At 42.8% G+C, this 23521-nt stretch overlaps 2 protein-coding genes across 10 annotated transcripts; both read left to right on the forward strand.

Annotated features, from left to right (window-relative positions):
• Positions 1-588: 588 nt before the first annotated feature.
• On the forward strand, positions 589-18691 carry LSM14A (LSM14A mRNA processing body assembly factor). 9 transcript variants are annotated; one of them, XM_054389867.1, is made up of 10 exons: positions 589-921; positions 8272-8435; positions 8536-8668; positions 9674-9796; positions 11534-11710; positions 12035-12097; positions 12781-12960; positions 14221-14392; positions 15276-15507; positions 17366-18691. In XM_054389867.1, the coding sequence occupies exons 1-10, from the start codon at positions 801-803 to the stop codon at positions 17387-17389; spliced, it is 1389 nt and encodes a 462-aa protein (XP_054245842.1). In that variant the 5' UTR covers positions 589-800; the 3' UTR covers positions 17390-18691. The 9 variants fall into 9 exon arrangements, with proteins under 9 accessions (XP_054245842.1, XP_054245844.1, XP_054245843.1 ...); XM_054389869.1 differs by having other exon boundaries at positions 12787-12960; XM_054389868.1 differs by having other exon boundaries at positions 9677-9796.
• A 1003-nt stretch (positions 18692-19694) lies between these two features.
• Positions 19695-21093, forward strand: SS18L2 (SS18 like 2). Its single transcript, XM_054389780.1, has 3 exons — positions 19695-19763; positions 19903-19979; positions 20786-21093. Exons 1-3 carry the CDS (start codon positions 19695-19697, stop codon positions 20871-20873), a joined length of 234 nt encoding a protein of 77 aa, XP_054245755.1. The 3' UTR covers positions 20874-21093.
• The last annotated feature ends 2428 nt before the right edge of the window (positions 21094-23521 follow it).

The raw sequence follows: 23521 nt of genomic DNA on the forward strand, positions 1-23521 counted from the left end.
GATTTCATCACCACTTGTGTTGTTTAGTGTAGCTTGACAAGACTTTTCACACTGCCAACCAAGCAAAACAGCATCCCCCTTGAAATACAAACTAAGTAGTTACCATCGTCTAGACTCTACCGCTCTCTGCATGACGGGATTCCAAATTGCTTACTAAGGTTCAGAAGAATCACTCGTTCAACGGTAGGTGACTTGGGCCTCTCTCAAAATCACCCGAACACTCCAGATCATCAAACCTGCTTTCACATCCCTCGGAGTTCGGCAGGCTGCGCTGCAGCGGGGAGAGGGAACCGCAGGAGCTACACGCCCCGCACACCGCCCCTAGGCCAAGCAAAGAAAGTGCGACGAGACTTAGGCAGACCCAACCCGCGGGGCAAGGTGCAGCGCTGCCGCGGAACGGTGCAAAGGCATTACACGGCACACTGCTGCGCCGCTAAATCTCCCGGGCGGCCCAAATGGTGGCTCCCGCCCGTCAGCCTCCCCCGCCCCGGCCGCCAGGTCTCGCGAGTACGCCGCCGCTCCCGGCACCCATTTCGCGGCTGGGGCTAGGGGGGCGGCTCTGAGGGAAGATGAAGGCGGCGGCCATGTTGGGAGGTTCAGGGCGCTTTTGGTGCGGAGTGTGCTGAGGGAGTCTGCGCAGGGAGAGCCGTCGCTGGGGGATCGGCGCGAGGTCGGGCTCGAAGCGGGAGGAGTAGAGCGCCTACTACAACTCTGAGCCGGGCTTGTTTAGTTGCTTGTGCTCAGCTTCAGGAGCGCTCGGCAGGGGAGAGAGGGGTGTCCCTGACCGAGGAGCCAGCACCATGAGCGGGGGGACGCCCTACATCGGGAGCAAGATCAGTCTTATCTCCAAGGCCGAGATCCGTTATGAAGGGATCTTGTACACCATCGACACCGAGAACTCTACCGTGGCGCTAGCCAAAGGTAAGGATCTGGCTGAGTAGAGGACTGGGCCTTGGTGGCCCAGCAGCGCCTTGGGGATAGGGTGGGAGGGGAGCGGGATCCGTGGTGTCTGCAGTGGCATGGGGACCGTTGGGAGCCCGTCGGGGATCGAGCAAGAACCTGAAACGGCGGTAGCGTAATCCGTGGCGTTGAGGAGGCCTAGGGTACGAGCGGGAGGCCTACAGCCTATGAAGGCCCAGCAGCGGCTGTGAGAGGGCTTGTCGGAGCTTTGGGAAGAGCCCCCGTAGTTTCGGCCGGAGGCGCGTCCTGCCGACGGGGGATCTGCAGCGGGGCTGTGGCGACGCGGCGGAGGTGGAAATGAGTAAGGGGTTGGGATAGCGGCGGTGCAACAGGGCTGCGGAGGCCCCTGCTCCCGCCGCGCCCTCTGTACCCCCGGCTGCGGGACGGGGTGTGAAAAGCTCGGAGCAGCCGCGGGGGGACCGTCGCGAAAAGGGACTAGGAACGTTACCTACTTAGGGGCTACTCAAAGGAGTCTTGAAAAGAATGAAAATATGAAGGCCGTTGAGGTGGAAGTGGTCCAGAATTAGTGCGTAAAAGGGAACAGAAGGAGGAAGCTGGAAAGAGGATTTCTTTACAGCTTAAGAATTCCAGACGTGCAGGGGCCGAGGCCGCGTACGACTGAATTGCATCTGGAGTAGGAGACAGCTTGGCTCTAAAGGGGAGCCTGTGACCGTCGGTTTGTCAACAAAGGCGGCTGTACGGTACTGTAAATCGAAATTGAGTACAATGGCGTGATAATGTATTTGTTGCAGAATATGTGTGCGTATATGTGTGAGAAAGTTAAGAAGATAGGTTTACGGAGCAGAAAGAGACTAGGGGGAGTAAAAAAAGAGGGTCTTTGTGAGTGCGCATCCGAAGAACTTTGCTATTTCTTGCTCCTTGCGGTTCACTCTCCGCACGTTAGCCGTCGCAGTGAATGTGTAGTATTCAGGTAAGACATTACGTCAGAATTTGTATCAACTTGTTTATAATGGATTCTGCAAAACTTCATGGTACTTCATTTTACAGTTTTTGGCGCTGTAAAGCATATATAAAAGCAGAGAGTTTATCCAGCTATGAGAGGAAAAAAAATTACTCCTTGTTTGGGACTGAGAGTATTCAGTTCTATTTGGTGGGATAGGCTTCATATTCTAGCATAATGGCAATCTGTTATCTTTTACATAGTTGGTATGTAGAGTAGTAGACCTGTGGAGGTGTGCACTTTGAAGTGCCCTACTCTAAGTAGGTTTGGTCCTAGGCTTGCATAGTTCATTTTTGGGGCATATAATTTTAATGGTGTGGGCTTTGCTTATTTAAAAGTTGCCTTTAGATTAAATTACCTTGATGGAATTGCATTATTTGTTTAAAAAGGACAGCTAGTATTGTGTATATGAGAAAAAGCTGGGCACTGTGATTAAAAATGTTTAGAAATTCCTGTTGCATGGTGTGGTTGTTGAGGTTTGCACAAAAGCTCTTAGAACAGTCGCATCCTTGAGGAGCTTGTAATAGTCTTGCCCTAAATTAGAAGGATTTAGTGCTGGCCAAGCCAATTTTGCATGACTTCTCAAGAGTGGTTAGCTCATGCTACAGCAAATGTGCCAAAGTGTACATACTTAAGATAGAGCAAACCGCAGTTACAAATCTAACCTACTCTATTCCCATAGCTCTCATCAGAAATGTAAATCTAAACCATGAAATTTGCTTTAAGAAAACTTGGCTGAGTTATCTGAAGAATGTGTGTTTTGTAATACAGTGTTATGATTCAGAAGAGAATTAACCAGTATTTCTAGGCTACCTGGAATCATTAAAATCTTGAGACTAATGTGGAGCTGATAACCATATTAGACCATAAAATAGTTCATTGTGCTCATGAACAAAATGCTTAGCTCTAGAATATTCAAGTTTCTGACTAAATGATGGATTAAGTCATGTGGATGTGATATGACAGCATGTATGTGAGGTGACAAGTGTGGTTAGTTATGGCCAGGTCTGTTTGTGAAAGCAGAGCTTCCTTTGGAACTGTCTGTAAATATGTTGAGTGACTAACAGTTATCTGTTCTTCTTGTGGTAAGTCCAGAAGTCAAACCACAGCTGTTTATAGTGGGTCTTTACCACAAATGTGAAACTTTCTGTCAGAAAGAGACAAAAAAGGTCCAAAAGATGACTTGGTGTTTTCTGTTGTTCTGCTGTATAGCTGGCTTCACGTAACTGTTACCTGGGTTGAGTGCAGGGTAACTTACACCATTATTTTGTTTCCTAACTGAAATAAATTGTTTTGTAACAGCCAGTGAAAAGTAGAGATAGAATCTGTTCTCAAATAACTGTGGATTTGCTTAACAGTAGGAGTTCTGTGGGCTAATGTGAAGTCTGAGATTAATCTCATGAAGTTGTGCACATGGAATGCTTTCATTTATTGTAAATCTTCTGAAATTTTGGGCAGAAATAAGTTTGTTGTTTTTTTTTTTTTTTTTAGGTGGCTGGCAGGATACTGATCATAATTCTTAGTTACTAAGGAGTGATCTTCTGTAGTTCTCTAATCAGCATTTTCTTTACAAAGCTGTGACCCTTTCACTAGCAGAAGTTGTGCCCTCTGTCTTTCAACTTAGAGGAAGGTAGCAACTCTTTAAACATTGAGCAGAACATTTCCATCCTAAGCTGGAGTCTGATAAGGGAAAGCAATGCATTCTTTCACAAAGTTCATTGTTATTTAAATAACAGAGAAAAGTCCCTTCTATATCAGATTGCAAATACTAAGCAGGCTATAAGAATATTTGAGGTTTATGTATTATTGGTGCATATATTTTCTTTGCATTGCCAGCTTTTCAGAACTATTGTTTGGAACCAATACCCAGTGCCTTCTAGTTCATACTTCTAATTGATACATCATTTTTAAAAAATCATTACACCTAATCAGTTTAATAATAGAGTGTTTGAGAGCTGTGAGGCTTTGCTGTAAAGTGGTTGCTGTCCTTCCTGGGGCAGTTACAGAATAATCACAAACGATCATGTTTGAACTTACATGTTGCAGCATTGAGAAGTAGCTGTGATCTTTTGTGCTAGTAGTACATAATGTCTTTCTATTTCAAGGCATCAATTTAGGGATAGATTTTTAATGTAGATAAGCTGTGTTAGAGTGACCGCATCAGGTTAGAAAAGGCTTTGTTCACTGCCAGCAGCAGGGAATCCTGAGCCATGTGAGTATGCTAATTATATACTGGTATAATGCATCAGTTTTCACTTATCAACTGTTGGACCATTGAGAATTGCATTTGGAATGTTATAATTAATAGATACTAATGAAACAGCTTTCAGTATTTTAAGAAGTAGTTAAATTACTGGTATTTTCAACCGCATGTGATAGTGTTTTCCATAGGCTAATGATGCACAAAAAGACAACACTTACCTTTCTTTTAGACTTTTACGTGATATTAATTGGTGAAAACCTCAGAAATGTATGCAGAAGAAAGTTAAATTCTTGTGAAGATTTCAGCATTTCATATTGAGGAGTGGGAGCAGGAAAGGGAAGGGTTAAATTTGTATAAAGTTCTTAGGAAGTTAATTTTTAGTCAGTTAAGTGACATGCTCCCTCCGTATCTTGAGGCTTAGGGCATGCACTCTGTGTGTAGTGTATCACAGCAGAAAAACTCTTCTTGTCAGAACTCACTGCTGGCTGCCTCCCTCCTATCTGTCTCCCTGTTAACTCACCAGCCCTATGAGCAAGAGAGTGAATTAATTGTTTTGATGCTGTGAACCCACCATAAGCTCTACTTCACGGTAATACTTTTCCTGTAGTGTGGTGTTCAGGCATCTTTGCAGGGGCAGGACTGTGATGTTTTGAAAAGACACAGCAATTCAAATCACCTCTTTTGGTGGTCTGATTTTAGTCATGCTTCTCGTGGATGTTTTGGGAATTAGGACAGACTGGTTTCCATGTGTGCTACAAATGAAGTTTGGCTGCTAAGATAGTGTCAGTGCTGCCTACAGGGACTGAACTGCATATTTACAATAGTTCATGTTATATGGGAACAGAATCCTCTTTTGCCAGTAGAATATATAGCTTGGCTTCTCATTAATGGTGTTTTTCGATGTTAAGCAACAGGTAATCATTTCTGTTAACTGATAGGGAAAGTTGTAATGTTTCTTTGGCTGCTATAATAGTATAATACAGTAATATACATTAAAATACTGTGCAGTAGTAACACTGAAGTCAGTTGAAATCTCTACCAAAATTTGCTTGCAGCATGTAGTAATAAATTAGTGGAGCTTCTTGGATATGAAGTCAAGTACATCAATTTTGTCAGGCTACACAGTGTCAGTTTCTTTCTAGCTAGCTACTTAAATGTATGTATTGACACTGACAAAAGTAAGTTTGTATTTAATATCATGGTTGTCTTTTTGTTTACAAGTCCCTAGACCATTTTAGCTTGTGTAAAATGAAATAAATAAATAAAGGGAAAAACAAGGTAGGATTAAATGGATTTACCATAGTCCTCATAAGTGTTATAAGGTTACGTGACCTTTAATATGCTTATTTTCCTTTCCTCTCACTCTTCAGTATTTTGCTATGTGTGAAGCGCTGCACCTTGTTCTGGAGGAAGGATGTAGTCTGAGGAAGTAATCCCAAGAGGCAGAGCTGGATAAAGCTCTAGGACTGCTTCTGCTGCTCCAATACCTTGTCTTTATGATACTCTGGCAACTTAGTATTTTTGATTATGCAGAACTATGGTAAAAGCTATTTCTTTCTAAAACCCTAATGTACTGGCCGCCTGTAATATTAGATGTTTTACTTCAATAATCTCAGATTATGTTAAATCCTAATCCAAGATAGGAAGGAAGAAATTGTGAAGATAGCTGTTGCTTTGCAAAATACTAAAAATAATGTTCAACTCTTTATCTTACACTACTGTCTGAAGGACCTACTTGGACTAGACCCTGGAAAAAGTTGAGCAACCCTTATACTAAACTGCTTGCTTAGACTGCCACACATGCATTTCTGGCTCCTTGCAATAGAAGGAAATTTGGGGTCTGTTTTGTTTGGGTTTTTCTGTTGCTTTGGGCTGAGAGAAGATTGTACCCCAGATCAGAGGAGTTTGCTTACTCCTCTCTAGCAGAGCTAATGTGCATTGGACAAGATCGTCTTTTATGTTTTGCAGAAAGTTGTACTCAAACCAATTTGGTTTGGGGCCAAGGAGAAAGAGAAAACCAACCTGGACTCTTAGTGGCAACTCTTAATATGTTTTACTGTAAAACCAAAACCATTGATCATCTCATCAGTGTCTTTATCTAGTTGCAAAGGCAGCTGAACCTCTAAAAGATTAATTCTAGTTTTTGGTAGTTCATCAGATTTTTATTTCTATGTAAAGGTGAGATGTGATCCTGTAGTTTACCACTTTTTTGTGGTATTTGTACTGCTTAGTTCCTTCACTTTGGCTAAAAAGTAAAATGCTTCAATAACTTACTGGTCACACTCTGATTGATTTTGTGCACCTGTGTAGACAAAATGGCTACTAGAGCAACTATTTCAGTGTGGGACAGAGAGAAGCAATGCAAAATCAACTTGGTTTTTACTCAGCAAGACAGCAGGTCAAATGCTGGAATGAAGGGCCAAGTTAATTTATTAGTTTTCTGATAAATAGAGTATAGGATTGCCAGAAAGTGAAGATGGATCCTCAGTAAATGCAGTGAAATAGAAAAGCCTGATGGCTAAAAAGCAATGGGATGAACTACAATAATGCACGTGACCAATTGATACTGTTGTTAAGTTATTCTCTTTTATTTCAAGTTAATTTCTGAAAATTCTTCAGTTTCAGGTCTCTTTCTCTGCAGATGCAGAAGACAGATTTATCTTAACGCAGATGGAAATTCAGTTAACAATGTGTCTTCTATGTTGCATAGTACCATACAGAGCAGGCCTTCAGATCCAGAGAAAGTTGATTCAATTCAGCTCAGTAGATGATTTAAGTATAAACAAAATAATCATAACCACTTAACGTTATTTTTCAATGTAGTGTTGAGTTGATCTCTTTACCCTTGAATTATGTTTCTCAAAAAGATCTATAACCCTTGACTCATAAGATCTGTTTATGCAGTACTAGAAGACGCGACAGTGATGGAAGGTGGTTGGTGCAGCCTGAGAAATAACTCAGTGTCACTTTATACAACTCTACCAGAAACTACTTTTCTTGACTAATGATTTTGTGGCTGCAAATAAGTGCCTAATGATGTCTCCAAATTATTGATGCATCTGAAAACAGAATTCTGGTAAATTAAAGCAAAATACAGATGTTTTCTCAGCGTAATCTGTAGTACCTTACAAAGCAGACTAAAACTTCTTATAAGGTTAGAGCAGCAATAGTCAAGGGTTTGTCACAGCTGCTGCAAGTTGATGTTCAGTTAGAATATAATTGTAATTTTTTTGTTCTCTACTTTCATTTTTAGTTTTTGTTCTTGGAGGTGTATCTCTGCTTCACATTTGTTCATGTATTTCACTCTATTTTCACCTAGGGTTGGAAGTCTTAAGATGAGGAGAAGTCTTTGAGATGGTAGTGAAAGTAAAGTGGTGCTGTCTATATTCAGTGGTAGTGATTATATGTAGTCCAAAGGGAAAAAGCATGGTAAACTTCATTGTGCTATCTGAAAACTGTTGGAATTCAGCTAAGTACCTACAAGTACATTTACTGTCTTCCTATGTTAAACGCTGTGCTGGCCTACCTAGGAACATAATTGCGCCCCTGTGAGACTTAGTTTGGCAGGAGTCATATGAACCTTAACAGTAGCAAAAACAATGCATTTTGCTTAGTGAAAATTCCTCATTTTTATTTAAGCCTGGATTCAGACCTTGAATCTATGGAGTAATACTTTGCTTTTGGTAATTTTTAATATTCTGGTTTCTAGTAGTATTAGATTGGGTTTGGTTTTTTCCCACAATTTGCAAGTGCAGAATATGAAACTCCTGTAGTCCTTGATTCACGTAACTGAGTTACCAGCCTTTCCTGGTGTTCTGTTGCTATAATGTGTAGAAAGTATTAACTTAGCAAAAAAGCACTTTGCTGCCTCTTCCCCTTGTCCTCAAAGATCAGTTGAAATACTCACCATAAGGGATGTCCCAGTAAGGAAGAGGTCTCCTTCTGCTTTAGCTGAAATTTTAAAGATTGAATTACTTCTTTATGTCTGAGCAGTAGATAATTGCCAGTAATATGCTAACTATATTGAATTAGGCTTTTTTCTTTCTTTTTATTTAAAGCTGTTGGTCTCTGCAGTATATCTGAAACCTTTTTGTTGAAATGTTTTTATTTCCTTATTTTTTTTTTTCCTCCCTTCCCAATTTTACAGTTCGCTCATTTGGTACAGAAGATAGACCAACCGACAGACCTATTCCACCTCGTGATGAAGTGTTTGAGTACATTATATTCCGTGGCAGTGACATTAAAGACCTAACTGTCTGTGAGCCACCAAAGCCTCAGTGTTCTTTGCCACAGGACCCAGCCATCGTTCAGGTAAGTCAAACCATATATTTAGGTTTTTGTGGCTGAAGATACAACCTGGTAGCTTTAAGTGCTCTCTGAGTGTTTAAAAATTAAAATGTTTTGTCTTTAGTCTTCGCTAGGATCTTCTACTACATCTTCATTCCAGTCTGTGGGGTCCTATGGTCCTTTTGGCAGAATGCCTGCGTACAGTCAGTTCAGTCCGAGCCCACTGGTGGGGCAGCAGTTTGGCGCTGTTGGAGTTGGTATGTTCACTGTATTGTCTGGTGTTTCCTGTAAGGGAAGCTGCATTTGTGTGCACAGGCAGTCAGCAGAGCTCATCCAAGGTCTTGAGTCTGTGTGACTCCTCCAGTTTAGCTCAAAAGCACAGACTTGTTTCTTAGTCTTAGATGCTGAAATCAAAGCAAATGATTGAGAACTAACCACCCCGTCGCAGGGGAGGAGTGGGGAAGGCTTCCTGTGTTCACGAATTCATTCCATTTCAGAGATAAATTCATTACATCCATCATATATTGATTGTGTTTCACAAGTGGTAGAGGGAGCTCCTCCACAAAAGCCCTATAGCTGTGCTGTTGCCATGTGGTATCCCAGGTTGCCCAGGTAGTGTGTGCTTTAACCAAGGGTTTGGGTTACTCAGCATTCCATGTGCCAGCACAGTTCTCCAGCTAGCCATGAGATGGTAGGTTGGTGTGAAGTATGTGCTTGAGGGATTTGTGAGCTGTATGGGTTAGTTGCTGCTTTATACTCTCCAACAAACTTTCATTTCTCCCTTAAAGTTTAGGATTTTTTTTCCCTTTTATTTTTTTTCACATAGAAACTTGCATTCTTGTAAGTGCAGTGGTATCTGGTATTGAGAATGTTGGCCATGTGAAGGGAAGACTAGAGAATTGGTCAGAACTTGGAAGCAGTTGTTAAGATGTGACTGTCATTTTTCTTTAAAAGATGCTAAGTATATCCAAATCACATTCATTTGTTTATTTACTCTGTAAGATGCTGTCGTGACTATGCTGTGTTATTGCTTGACTAAAATTAGCAGTGCTTCTCTAATTTTTTTTTTTTAGATCAAAAGAATCAAGACACTAGTCTTACTAACTTACTACAAATACTTATACTAATTAAAATTAAGTCTACAGGAAGGACATGCTCATGTGTATTCTAGAATAACTGCCCAATATGACTTCACCAATCATTTAGTGCTAATTAAAAAAAAATACAGAAAAATCAGGTTTTACAACTCTGTTTCTTTAAAGCAGGAGGTTCTTTAACGTCTTTTGGAACAGACTCTTCAGCCAGCGCTAGCATGTCCCAAAATACTGCAGTTGGTTCTGCATTTACAACAGATGGGAGATCACTGAAAACACAGATGTCTCAAGGTAAATCTTTCTGAACAACTCTTTGATCTTATTTTAACCAGTCATGTCCCTGTGATGTAGGTGGTTACCAAAAATGCTAACCAGACAGCTGAATTCTATCATGAAAACACTTGGTGTTAAAACCAGCAAGCACTGAGAGACTTTGTGTTTGCTCTCTAAATGTGCACATCTTGGTGTGCTGCATAGGCAGCTATTAGCATTTGTTTATTTTATCCTTAAAGCTTCCATATTGAGGAGTAGTATCTACTTCAGATGAGTACTGGTAGTAAACAAGTGCCTATAGAAAATCAGTAGCTAGTTTTATTGATAACATGACAAAGCTCAGAAGATTCTTCATGTCAACTGAATTGTGAGGCCCTTCAGCCTACAATTTTTTAATATCCCTAATGATATTTTTAAATGTATATTTACATAAATAATATTAACAGCAGACCTGTTGCCTGTAGAGATAGTGACATGACAGTTAAGTCAATTTAATAATGATAGAATCCGTGGATAGTTTGGGAAAAGTAGAAGCAAAAAGGAGTGGCAAAAAAACAACGAAATGTTGAGCACCTTCACTCTCACTTTGCATGGAAATGTATTAAGATAGCTTCTCAAAATACAAAAGACATTTCCTGCTCTTCCACTCTTGATTGCTGCATGGAAAAGAATGCACTAAGATACGTTCCTGATGCTATTTCTGAGCTTATGCAGTCACCTTAGAAGGCAAGCACTCAGAGCAAACAGGTTTGTTCCTAAGTTGTAGTTGAGATGTGTAGCAATTTGGGCTGCTTTCTAGGAGTGGTTGAGCAGATTACCAACAAGACGTCCTACTCGGTTGCATTAATTGGTGGCAGGTAGAAGGATGATGAACTTTCACTGTTCCTCTGCTGAAAAAGTAGTGGTTTTCTGCAGGTGAAGTTAAAAGCTGTATGATGGTTGCACTTGCGTATGACGAGTGCTCCAGGTGGACACACATTCTGCCATAAGTTTCCTGGGGGGCACCAACAAGTTCTCTTGTGTGCTTGCTTTTAACAGGATTTGTCATCTTTATGGATGGCAGATGGGCTGTGGTTGTTTGAGGGGGTATTTTTTCTTGTCTTACTTTGTTTAGCTTTTTAAAAAATGGATATTATGTTTCTTTTTCTTTACAACTGTGTCTGGAGTCTCATTCCTTAGTAGATTTACCTATATGGTTTCATAAACATGCCTGGCCAGATCAAATGTCACCATTGTAAACATGCTTCCGGCCCTAGTCGGTCATGCTGCAAATTGAAATATGTGAACAGCACTTTGTGGGGAAGCTTTCATAGCTCCTTTATCTGCATTATCATTTATTTTGTGGTGACCATACAAGAGAGTGTTCTAGGTGAAACGAAATTTCAGTATCATAACTGTATCTGCCCTTGGGAGCAGTCGCTTTCCACTTGGCTTTCCAGGGAGGCAGAGGGAGTGTTTTTGATACCAGTCAATCAAAAAACTTCATTTCACAGCTAAATGCTCATCATGAATGGACTGCTAGGGATTAATTGTTCTTCCCATTTTTTTCTTTTAGACTGGGGGAAGGGAAATTACTAAATATCCTTTATTCTGGATTAGTGGATCTGACTGTGCAGAAATATTTGTTTTTTCTTTGGACACAGCTGTCTTGTCTGGTAAGGCAGCCAAACTTGTCAGTCTAGACTGGCTGAGACCCGTAATGCAGATATGTAGGTGAGAAATAACTCTTTGGGGTTTGGGTTGTCTTTCTCCCAGGTCGTTCAAGCCCTCAGATTGATCATTTGAGAAGGAGCCCTACCATGGAACAAGCAGTGCAGACAGCTTCAGCTCACTTGCCTGGTCCAGCACCAGTTGGGAGGAGGAGTCCTGTCCCAGCCAGACCTTTGGTGTCTGTTAGCCAAAAATCATTAGAGAATCAAGAGCATAGGCGAGGTATCTTTGGATCATTTTCATATGGCTTTTGTCTTCTTCCATACAGGAAATGTTCTTCTAAGGGCTACCTGTAGGAATTCTCCTGCTCTCCATTACTGGTAGACTGGTCAGCAGAGACCTGGATTATATATATTGCTTTTTAAAGTCAAGCATATATTCTAATTTTTTTTTTCCTTTTACAAGTTAAACTTGTGGTTTACTTTTTTTAGGTTTTTTTGGTTGTTTGTTTTTTTTTTTTTAATGTGAACTATGTAAATATATACAAAAGTATGATCAAAAATACCTAATTGGATAAACCAATCATTTTTTTATTCCCAACTTTAGCTGAAGCACACAAGGTTTCAAGATCAGAAAATGAACTCAGAAATGAAAGCAAACGGCAAATTGGTAAATCTTGTTTTGAGAAATAGCTCTCAGTGTTTTCAGACTTCATGAAGTTTTTTAAAAGTCTGCTAAAATATAGCACTGTATAGTTTGGGAAGTGCTAGGTCTTTGTTTCTGACATCCAGAAATCCTGCAGCTTACTTTGTGGTAATGAAGAGTTGAAGTATTTAGAATGCCTTTACATAATTGTTTCTAGTGGGCAACAGTAGCTTTGCATTGGGTCAGATAACACAAGCAGAAAAAATATTAAAGAGAAAAATCTCTTCTAGTTGCTTTATGTTAAGCGGTTGAAATATAAATGCATAAGTAAGCAGTGTTTGTGGATTTATAAACACAGTAGCATAAAATGAAGCTTGTTACCTTTCTACAAAAACAACTGACTGAAAAGCCACTAACATTTTATCTCCTCTCCCAAAAGCTTCTAAGGACTTGTAGAAAGTCTTCTGCTAACTATCAGTTCTGTTTATTCTCCTCTGTGGCCCTGCCATAATTACTGTAACTGAATTTACAAATCACAAGCTGCTCCGACAGGATGTTTAACAACAGAAGTGTAGGAAGAGGATGCATGAAGTCCCAACCTGTCACCCCAGGAACTAAAAAATAAAACACCCCATACAAAAAGACAACTACCCTCAAAGGAAAATAGAAATCCCCAAAACAAAGCCAAGCAGAATTTTTCTTTTCAGTTCCAGGTGCACCTGCAGCGCGGAGAGGCCGTGGGGGTCACAGAGGAGGCAGAGGAAGATTTGGTATTAGGAGGGATGGTCCAATGAAGTTTGAGAAGGACTTCGACTTTGAAAGTGCAAATGCACAGTTCAACAAGGAGGAAATTGATAGGGAATTTCATAATAAACTTAAACTGAAAGGTAAACTAATTTTTGCTTTAGATCCAAGCATTCAAAGACCATCCTGCTGTTTTAATCCTACCTTGGAGAACAAGTTTTAAACTGCCTATCCTACTATGAATCAATGAATAGACTGGGATCATCTAATTAAATACTTGGGTCGCTGTTTGAGTTTTGGAGGAATTTAACTAGCAAATATACGTCATGTTCTAACAAGTTTGTTAGTTAAAAATGCAGTTTACTTGAGCAATAGTGTGAGCAAGCTTTCGAGCTCTGGAAAAGATGTGGTAAAAGAAAACCTGTATTTTATGTTTTCAATTCTTAATAGATCAAAAATCTGAGCTTGAGATCAGAACATTGCTGGAGGATGCACAAGAGTTTCAGTTTCACCAAGTTCCTAGCAATTCTTTGTTCCCTTTTCCAAGAGTATTTGGAACCTGTAATCCATACTGCCAGCACTTCTGTCTTGTTTTCCAGCAAGCTTCTGTTTTAATTACCTCATTCTCTTGTGACCAGCCACCTGTTCATTACACTGCTGCTACTATTTTTGGACAGAATTGTTACAGGTTAAAGTAAGGAGTTCTCCATTTCACTAAAGGATGGGCTAAGAAGCTGGGAAATAAGGGCAGAAATACGTGGTCAGATTTCAGTGTAGAAAAGAACCACCAGTCACATGGGATTTTTTTTTTCTCTGGTGCTTGCCTCTTTCTGGATCACTTTTAAATGAGCAGACAGTTTGCTGCTGATACTGTTTCTTTTTTCAGAGTAATAAAGAGGAAAGGGAAAGCTAACCCTAAAGAGCTATGGAACTATTTTCTGAGACAGTAGTAATTTTTGTGAGTGTGGTGGTAAGGCTGAGCTGATTATCTGAAGTTTATGCACAGCATCATGAGATTTAAGAGCCTAGGAAGAAGACTTAAATATCCTAATAGCCTGTTCTATTGAACCATCAGCTTCTTTTCCAGTACCATTCAAAACGGGAAGGCGAGTTTGGGGTGCTGTTTGGAAAGAAATAGATCATAAAGACAGTTGACAGCACAGTATCTTGAATGCCAGCCCTGGTCTCAAAGGAGATAACAGCAAAACCAGAAGACAATAGCATCAGAACATCCCAGTTTGTGTGTCAGATTATTTGACTTCCATGCTGATTTTTGGAGACGTTTCTCTATTTCTGAGCCTTCAGCATAGTTTGTGTCTGTCTGCTGGCCTGAGGGTAAGTTACCAGTGCTGTGCTGTTTAGTACAGTGGGCTGGAAAGCTTCTGTTGACTTTTATTTTCCAGAAGATAAACTTGAGAAGCCAGAGAAGCCTGTGAATGGAGAAGACAAAGGTGACTCAGGTGTCGATACCCAAAACAGTGAAGGGAATGCTGATGAAGAGGATCCACTTGGACCCAACTGCTACTATGACAAAACCAAATCCTTCTTTGATAACATCTCCTGTGATGACAATAGGTATGGCCTGCAGGAGGAAGCTGTTAGTCAACTTAGTGCATGTTTCTGCCATAAGGTAATGCCAGTGCTACTCATTACAGTCACCACTGAATCCAAAGTGGGGAAAGCTTATTCCATCTGCCGGAACACAGGAAAATGAAGCCCTTTGTGGGCAAGTGCAACACATTAGTAGCAAGACATTTTTAATGTTGGATTAGAACCATACTACTAGAACTGAGTGTACATATGCTGGAATCTCTTCCAGATGTACTAAAAAGGGGTTTATTGTTCAGGGTTTTTGCTCCTAAGTTGCCACTTGAGCTAAATTGATGATGACCGTTTTGGGAACAGTTCCTGAGTAGATGATGTAACTGTCTTGGCCAGTAGTGGAGTTCCAGTGGGCAGACAGCAGGTCAGGAAAAGCAAAGCTTATCTTTTGCTGTTGCCTTTTTATTAGGCCAGATGATGTGGATTACTGACCTATTTTGAATTGAGGGGGTAGGAGGAAAGAATTGTTTTGTTACACTGACAACTAAAAACAAGTCAGTATCTATAACTGCAAGCTCTTGGTTTCTCTTTCTTGTTTTAAACTGCAGACAGCTATTTTTTTAATATTTATTATTTATTATATGGTGCTATGTGCAGAGGATACAGGCTGTGTCCTTCTCTGTGGGAAACTCTTAGAGCATAGTTAATACATAATGAATGCTACTGGAACATCTCCCTTTTCATTTAAATGAGATGTGGCAGACACCTAGATTCCTGTGGAAGGGATGATGTGGAGATTCAGAATGCAATGAACGTATGATTTTATTTCATGGGCTTTCTCGCAGTTCTGGCTGAGGCAGGCAGACTTCCTTCTGCAGTGTGTTTTAAAACAGTCCTTGTTGCTTCTGCCTGGCAGGGAACGGCGACCCACCTGGGCTGAGGAGAGGAGGTTAAATGCTGAGACCTTTGGAATACCTCTGCGTCCCAACCGCGGCCGTGGAGGCTACAGAGGCAGGGGAGGGATTGGCTTCCGAGGCGGAAGAGGCCGAGGAGGTGGGAGAGGTGGCTTCACTGCCCCCCGAGGAGCGTTTCGTGGTGGATTCAGAGGAGGCCGCGGAGGCAGGGAGTTTGCTGACTTTGAGTATAGGGTAAAACGCATTTAATCTTACTGTGACCTGATCCAGTGCTCTTGGGAGCAAGTGGTTAAAAAAAAATCTCCTGCTTTTAGATCTGGTGTTGAACTAGAATTTCTTGGCTAGTATTTTGCAGGCACTTTGAGGTACTTAATTGGAAGTCTGTAAATGCTGAAATTTCAATTACAGAGCATCATTTTACTATCAACAGCAACCTAAGCTAAAAGCTACCTTTCTTAACTTGTCCTAAATACTCAGGTTATAGCTGGAGTTGGTGGGTGGAAGGAGAAAAACAAGCAAAAGGTCTGCAGATGAAATACAAGTGTTTAGAAATGTGAATTGCAAACATTTTTCTAAGCAGTATTGTAAAATGTGAAGATTGAGAGGGAGTCATTTAACTTGAGTGCAGCTTCCTGGAATGCTGTCTGAATGAGGTGGTACAAAGCCCGTGGGCTTACAAGATCCTTTATAAGCCCTAACATAACTGAATCTGCCGAAGCACAGCAACGGCCCTTTCCAAAAAGGGAGATAAAATGTTTGAGTTCTGTAAGGTCCCATTAAACGCTTTTTAAACTCTAACTTTCCATAATTATCCCTGCTGGCTGTTGAGAAGGCTGAGACAGGGTTGGTTTTGTATAGCCAGTCATTCCATAAAAAGGAACAGTGGGACACAGGACATAAAAGCTTCAGAAGAAAAGATTCCTGTTCATCCCATCGAGAAGGTGTTTTCCAGAGATGAGAAGCACTGCTGCTTTATTTTTACTGAGTGAAGCTTGAAGCTCCTTTAAGCATTATGCACGGCCACCATGTAAGTCTGCTAACTGAAGTTACCTGATGCTTTCATCATCCTGTAAGCAGAGAAGCAGGAACACCTGCTGCAAGAGCTGTGCTGGCTGGGAAGCAGATTCTCACTTTGCCCTAGAGTTACAGGATTTGTTGCTTTTGCAACCCCATGAAGACATCCATTTCTGTTTCCTGTTGAAGGTGGTGACTCCTTCCTACCAGCCCTTGGGAGGAAGGATACAGTTGGCAGGCTCAGCTGGAAAAGTGAGGGATTCTGGGCTAGTGCTGACTTAGGTGCCTGTTTTTTTCCCTTTTTCTTGGAAGTGATGTGAATTCTTCTCTCCATCAGAGCTTGTTGATTATAGCAGTTTTGTCAATCAGCAGAGCTCAGTTGCCTGCACAACCAAAATCTTGTAATCATTTCAGTGCAAGCCATTTGTCTTGATATGAAGCATGTAAATTCAAGTGAAACATCACCTTGTGTAGGACCAGAAGTAACCTTGGCATGCGCCTCAGTGTCCGTAACCAGCGTAATTAACCAGATTGCTGCAAGTAAACACAGGCTTGTACTGTGCTGACTGTGACAGAACAACTTTTTCTCGTAGCTGACTGCATGGGCAGTTAGTTCAGTCAGTTCTGCAACATAAATGTTTGTTCTCTGTTTGAAGATACACATTTTTAACAATGATAAAAAAGGGGGTGGGGAAGCCTTCTTTTCATCACAGATTTCTTAGTGTCCCTCAGTTGCTCCTTCATTAGTTTGCAACAATTAGTGCTATGCTGTAGAGAAATTCTTTGTAGCTGAGCATGGCTTGAGGGGCTGAAGATTGGATTTAATTTCTGAATGAGAGAATTTCAGTCTTCCAGAGAGGTAGGAGGTTGTGAAAAGCCCAAGGATTTGTGCATGGGTAGGCAGAAATGAGGAGCTGGTTGAGTATGTGGCAGGCTGAGGCTGCTGTGCCCTGGTGCCAGCCTGGTGTCACAGGGGAGGCTCTGCTCTAGTTGCAGGTGGGAGGCAGCTGTGCATCTTCTCCAGATTCCTTTCTGATGTCTGCCTTTGCTCTTAACATTGTCCTGTTGTTTCCTCTAGAAAGACAACAAAGTGGCTGCGTAGTCTAGAAGACAGCTGAACCTGGGGAAACGTCTCGATCTTCTTGATCCAAGAATGAGTTTTAATCTCTGCAAAGAATGAAGTGAATTTGCTGTACACTTGTCACCAGCACTGGGATTTAACTATTTAATTTCAAAGGGGTGTAATGCAGTTACTTTTGAAAAATGGCCATCTTTGCGAGGAGTGAGCATTAAGTATATTTGAGAGAGGAGGAGGAATAACTTCTTGTGTATAGTTAATTCTAAAGCAGTACTTCGATGGAGTTTAAGTATTTTTTCATCACCGAAAGGATTTTTTTTCTTATTACTAAACTGTATTTGATAATTGCTTCAAGTTGTAAGGACAATTGTATGCAGAAGGCCGTCGATACTGTGAGTGTTTTGATCCATTGGAGGTTGTTTTTTGGAAATCCTGTAATATCCCTTTTGAGATAGTTGTACTTTTATCAGCTAGGGTGCTGGAGAGTAGAGAACTTGCTTTGTCAGTCGAATATGTACACACAGTAAATACTGTTTCTTAGGCAAAGGAACCTTTTTATATAGCTGTAAAATTCCATTATACCCCATTGCCAAAGAAACACCACAGACTTTGTATAGCTGTATAAAAAGCAACTAATTTTTTAAAGAATAAACATTTTTAAGTCAGCGAACATACTGTGTTATTGCAAAAAGTTGATATGCTGAAGAACACTGAGTTTTAGTTGGGGTTTTGGGTTTGTTTTTGGTTTTGTTTTTGGTTTATCTTTAGGCTTAAATGTTTGATTTTTATATTTGGACTGTAATGAAGATTTGAAATTGTTCTTCTGCAATGTGAAACTGGATAGACTCTTCTCTTGCAAGGCTTTGATTTTGTAGTCTCTGGCATATCACAGGATTTGACCAAATTAAGGAGGTATTTTCAAATAAGGACAGAGTTAATTTTCCTATGTCGAAATTTGTGATTAATTTTACTTAGTGATAAATATTAACTTTTTTTAATAATGGCCCAGGCACACGAGTGTTTGATTCTCCTGGAGTGCCTGGGACAGAAGTACGTCTCCATTTGTCAATTCTTGAGATGTTAACTTTGTTGTAATACCTGTAGACATAAGCAATTTAAAGAATTCTTAGTGTTTGAAGTTGTTTGCATTTTGATAGACCATAGCTGGGAGACACGAGGACTCTGGTTCCGACACCGTGAACTCACAAATGACAGAGTATGGACTTTTTGCCAATTCTCAATGACTAGTTTCCACTTTTTGATATGCTGAACTAGAAACCTGGTCATTTGTGTCTGTGTATGTATATGAAGGCCACAGGAATAAAGGGATCCAAAGATTAAAAAAAAAATAATAATTTTGCTCTAATTTGCTGATTTTTTTTTTTCTTTTCTTTTTTCACTTAAAAATGTTCAGTGGTGATAAAGATGTGGAAAACTGCACTGTTGGAAAATTGGGCTGTTTAAAGTTGTTGATAGAATCTTAATTTTATAACTTTTATATAGCACTACAAGGAAGTATTTTGTAACTGGTTTCCTTATTAAGGCCAAGTAGAAGTTAGCAGCTCTTGTTTAGGCATGTTTTCTGCATGTTGACAACGACGCCTTTTGGGCTCCACGAGTCGTGACTCGAGGCAGCCCTTGGAGGTGTTTGGCCACAGCAGCGAGTGCTGTCCTGTTGCAGTAACTTGGTGTGCTGTGCGCGGGGGCCCAGGCTTGTTTAAACGCGAGGAGCTGTAACTAGCGGTGGGGGAGGCCCCGAGGGGATTGATGAATTGCGGGCTCGCTCCCAGCGCCGGGGTGAGAGGTGGGTGCAGTGTGCTCGGCAAGCAGCGGCGTGGCGAACCTTCCATCTACCTTGCGCCATGGCAGGAAGGGTTTCTCTTACTTCCTTTTTTTTTTTTTATTTTAAACCAGAATAAACTGTTCAATACAATCAGCCTTCGCCAGGTTATTTGTTGTGGGCACAGGCCCTCCTTGCTGCCCGCACCCGACATGCGTGGAGCCGGCCCTGGCTGCGCTCCCTCGAGGGAACAACCGCATTCTCCAAGCGGGTGTTGGCGGGAGGGAGGGGGTGCCGGGGGACGGGACCCCCTTGGTGGGGGCGCTACAGCCCAGCCCAGTCGGAATCGCTCCTCCCCTCACAGCACCTCGCGGCCCCGCCTTCGCCCCTCGCGGCCCCGCCTCGCGACCGGACGTGCCGAGGCGCGTGGCGCCAGCTAGCGGCAGCTCGTGCGGCTGAGGTGTGCGCGAGCGGCGCCGGGAGCCAATGGGAGGTCGCAGACAGCGGCGCCGCCGGTTCCCGTCAGCCCTCGCGCGGGGCGGTTGAGCCATGTCGGTGGCGTTCGTGCCGGAGCGGCTGCGCGGGAAGGCGGAGGTCAACCAGGAGACGCTGCAGCAGGTGAGTGTGGGGAGAGGGGCTGCGGCGCGGGTTCTCCCGGCTCTGCTGAGTGGGAGCTGGCCCTGCCCGCCCCCGCTTCGGTCTGGGGCGGTAGCGGCGGGGATGGGGCGGGCAGTGACGACGCGCTCCTGTGCCCTAGTTGCTGGAGGAGAACGACCAGTTGATCCGGTGCATCATGGAGTACCAGAACAAGGGCCGGGCCGCCGACTGCGTGCAGTAAGTGAGCCGCCGGGGCGCGCCGGGCCGTGCCCTACCCAGTCCGAGCAGTGTCTGACCCGAGACCCGGCCCCGCGCTGTCTCCTCCTCCCCTACCCGGAACCGCCAGAGCCTCAGAGGCTCCTGGGGCTGACGCGAGCCAAGTCGGTTCCAGCTCTTCTGAGCTTTTCTGGCGCTCAGGAAATGCGGGTTTCTTTAAGAGGCTTCCCAAAAATTATTTTCACAAACCCGCAAAGCACAAATGCTGCTGCATTGGAATGAATATGACGGCAGCTCCTTGTCAAGAGTTTTGTGTGTCAGAATGAATCCAGCTCTCCTGAGTGGGCTTTCCTTTCCCCCTCAGTGTGTGAACACCGAGCAGTGCTTACAGAGGAGGGAGGGGAGCCAGAGTGTGGCTCTCCCGCTGTTCAGCTGTCCAGCTTGCGAAGGCTCTGGCTCGCAGACAGTCTGACAGCAGCTGCTGAGCCTGGGTGCCTGCTGCCTGCAAGTTCAGACCAGGTGACTGCAGAGCTTTGCCATCTCCTGCCTGTGGGCTGCTTGCTTGCGGCTCTGCATCTTTTCAGTGATGATCAGGCAAAGCTCTTTACTGTGCTAGCAAAGTTGGTCAGCACACACTTGGCTAGAGAGCGCAGCTCAAAGGGCTTTAGAACACGAACAAGATATGGAGGCGTTTGCCTTGTGTTATTCATGGTTTGCTGTATTTCTTTCCCTAACAACAAATGCTGATCAGATTGCAGACGTAGCTATTGAAGGGTGGGTAGTTTGCTGTAGAAGGACGCATCTCCTAGCTCTGTTTCTTCTCACAGGTACCAGCACATCCTGCACAGAAACCTCATTTATTTAGCTACAATCGCTGATGCAACGCCACCCAGCACACAGAAGACTGCAGAGTGACTGTGCCTGCCTGGACACGAGCAGGAGTGCTGCACAGTCCCACTTTGACTCTTGAAAGGCAGCTAAAAAGTCATCCATGCTTCTATGTAAAAAACATAGGACGTAGTATTTGCTGTAACAGCAGCCTGGCTTTCTTCCCCATCACTGCAGGCAGAACTCAAGGCTGGTGCTTCTCACTCTTTTTTCCTCTAAAACACTCCATGTAAGTATTCTCAGGAAGTAGCCTGGCTGCCAGGACAGCACTGCCAGCGCTGCCCTCAGAGGAGCCTGGCACAGGGGCACCCACGGCACAGGGGCACCCACAACACAGCAGCAGCCACCTGACAGCTGTGGGTTTATTGGAGTTAATCTGGACTCCTGCCACAATGAAATCACATGTGGGAATGTCCTGCTGCACAGCCAGCTACAGGGGCTAGGGACACATAAACCCACATGGGCACTCAGAAAGGGACAACCTCCCTACCTTGTATATCCAGAGACATTCACCCAGCTGACTGGGAGGACTCCTTAAGACAGGTCCCATGCTAAGGGGAGAAGATCTGACTGCCAGGCTTCTTCTGGGTGGAGAGAGCCCTCTCCATAGCAGGACTCCACCGATACCCTTGGGTACTGCTGGTGACGGCTGAGTTCTCCAAGCAAAGGACCTTCTGGGCCCAAAGGCACCAGCTGATGTCTAAGGGTATCAAGCTAATCTTTATCAGCTCCTAGCAAGCCTCAGCTCTTGGTGCTTGTACCTGCCACAGAGCCTTGCAGTCTGAATGAAGCAAAGGCTGTTCTCTGAGGCTGTGCAACAGTGACTTACAGAACCAAATGTCTAGGAAAGCTGGGACTGCTGCATAAGGGAGAGAAGGCTGCATGTCAGCCCCAGCTGTGGCACAGCTCTTCCTTTTGACTGGACATGCTCTGTAGTGCAGACTCTGTGCACAAGTAAATTCTTGCATAATCAAAACAGACTCCTCTGGTTCCTAGATACTTGTCAGGTGGATGCTTGTGTGCTCTGAGCCAGAAAGCACACCTGGGATAGTGCCCTTTGGTGCCAGGATGAGCAGAAGCTAAGTAACAGCCTTGGGCCCAGTTCTGTTGGGGCAGGAGGGAGCTGACTTTTGCTCAGTGTCATCATCACTACATGCAGTGGCCAAAAGTTAAAGTAACTTGGATTTGGTAATGTCCATCTGCACTACCAGTTCAGAGCCACTGCTACAGCAGTTTCTGGGTCAAGGTCCTTTGGTGCAGTCTACCTGCAATAGCAGCCTTAAAGATGCTTCAGCCTGTACGGTGCATAAAGGTCAGGTTTATGAGTCAGTAAGCAGGCAGTTGACACTTTTCAAACTCTTAAATAATCCCATGTTAATGAAATAAGATCTTTGTTACAAACCAAAATTACAGTTTAAGGTGCTGCTCGTTTTCAGCAAGGTGCATATTTTACCCAGGTATGACCTATTAAATGTTTGTCTTTAATAAAGCAAATTGTTGACTTGTACAGAAGCTTTAAAATACAAAATGTACAGTTCCAGTTCAGAAGCCTCAGCTGGTCACAAGAAGCACTGCAGTAAGGGTAAGTTAACTAAGCACCAAACCCTTGCACTGGGCAGTGTAAGTGAAAGTTAATGGCAAGACTCCTTTGCCAAGTGCAACAATTCTCAGGATTCCCAGTGTTGAGAACAGGTTGGAAGCAGAGGACAGAGTAGCACCTACGTGGTCAAAATGCAGACACTTGGGTTTTGCAACTGCCTGACGTGGCTCCAGGACCTCGCCAGCGGCTGTGACTGCAAACAGACTGCAACAACTAGAGAATAGTTTTGGCACTTGTTAGAGAAACTTCAACTCCCCTTTTGGTCTTAGTAGGAACAAGCAGTAAGTACAACCAAAGTGAGGGTTTAATATCAGAGCTAAATGACAAGGCTTAGGAAACTCAAACCCATTCATTGAGTTAAATAACCACTAACACCTTCAGCAGAGGGTCGTGAGGATCAGAGTAGTACAGACCATGGACAGTTTACAGACAGAAGCCACACTGATTGTGCAAAGCACAGTACTGTAAAAACTATGTACAGCAAAGAAACCTCTGTAAACATGGTAAAGATGACTCTCAGAAAAGGTGGTGACAAGATCATAAATACAGGCAACATCGGCATCCTCAAACAGCACGAAAGGTAACGATCTGGGCCTGCAGAGAGCCCCTCACCAAACAAACAAACAGAAGGTGGCTGGGTCCAAAATAACCCCAATGTTTAATAGTTTAGTGTTGTGTATACTTCCTCTAGAGCTGGAGTTCTCTTTTTGGTATCTTTAGACAGAGATGTAGTTTGTATAAACAAAGCCAGGTGTGCTTTATCTCTGTTGAAAAACCCACGGCCTTGGAGCCAAGAACCCATCTCGCTAGTAGTTAACATATTAGAATGATATGACATAAGAAAAATACAAAAATAAGATTAATACTGTCAAAACTCTTATAGCAGAAAATAGTGTGGTTTTTAGACTCTTTCCAAGATGAAATATGAAAATTTAAATAAGCTCTAACTATATAAAGACTCTTCTGTAATCTCAGTCACTGTACAGTGGGATAGCTATACACATATTTACCATGGTTCTTTAAGCACCAGTCACTCATGGAGCCACTTTGGTTGGAAGATGATTCCCAATTCCAC

The sequence above is a fragment of the Indicator indicator genome, chromosome 19 (genome assembly GCF_027791375.1).
Source record: "Indicator indicator isolate 239-I01 chromosome 19, UM_Iind_1.1, whole genome shotgun sequence".
NCBI lineage: Eukaryota > Metazoa > Chordata > Aves > Piciformes > Indicatoridae > Indicator > Indicator indicator.

What these genes read in the sequence shown, in the direction of transcription:
- LSM14A (XM_054389867.1), top strand. Translation starts at nt 801, where the DNA reads ATGAGCGGGGGGACGCCCTACATCGGGAGCAAGATCAGTCTTATCTCC. An exon ending in GAAAACACAGATGTCTCAAG is followed by an intron (nt 9,797 to 11,533) that starts GTAAATCTTTCT and finishes TCTTTCTCCCAG; the next exon opens with GTCGTTCAAGCCCTCAGATT. An exon ending in GAATCAAGAGCATAGGCGAG is followed by an intron (nt 11,711 to 12,034) that starts GTATCTTTGGAT and finishes TCCCAACTTTAG; the next exon opens with CTGAAGCACACAAGGTTTCA.
- SS18L2 (XM_054389780.1), top strand. Translation starts at nt 19,695, where the DNA reads ATGTCGGTGGCGTTCGTGCCGGAGCGGCTGCGCGGGAAGGCGGAGGTC. An exon ending in ACCAGGAGACGCTGCAGCAG is followed by an intron (nt 19,764 to 19,902) that starts GTGAGTGTGGGG and finishes CCTGTGCCCTAG; the next exon opens with TTGCTGGAGGAGAACGACCA. An exon ending in CGGGCCGCCGACTGCGTGCA is followed by an intron (nt 19,980 to 20,785) that starts GTAAGTGAGCCG and finishes TTCTTCTCACAG; the next exon opens with GTACCAGCACATCCTGCACA.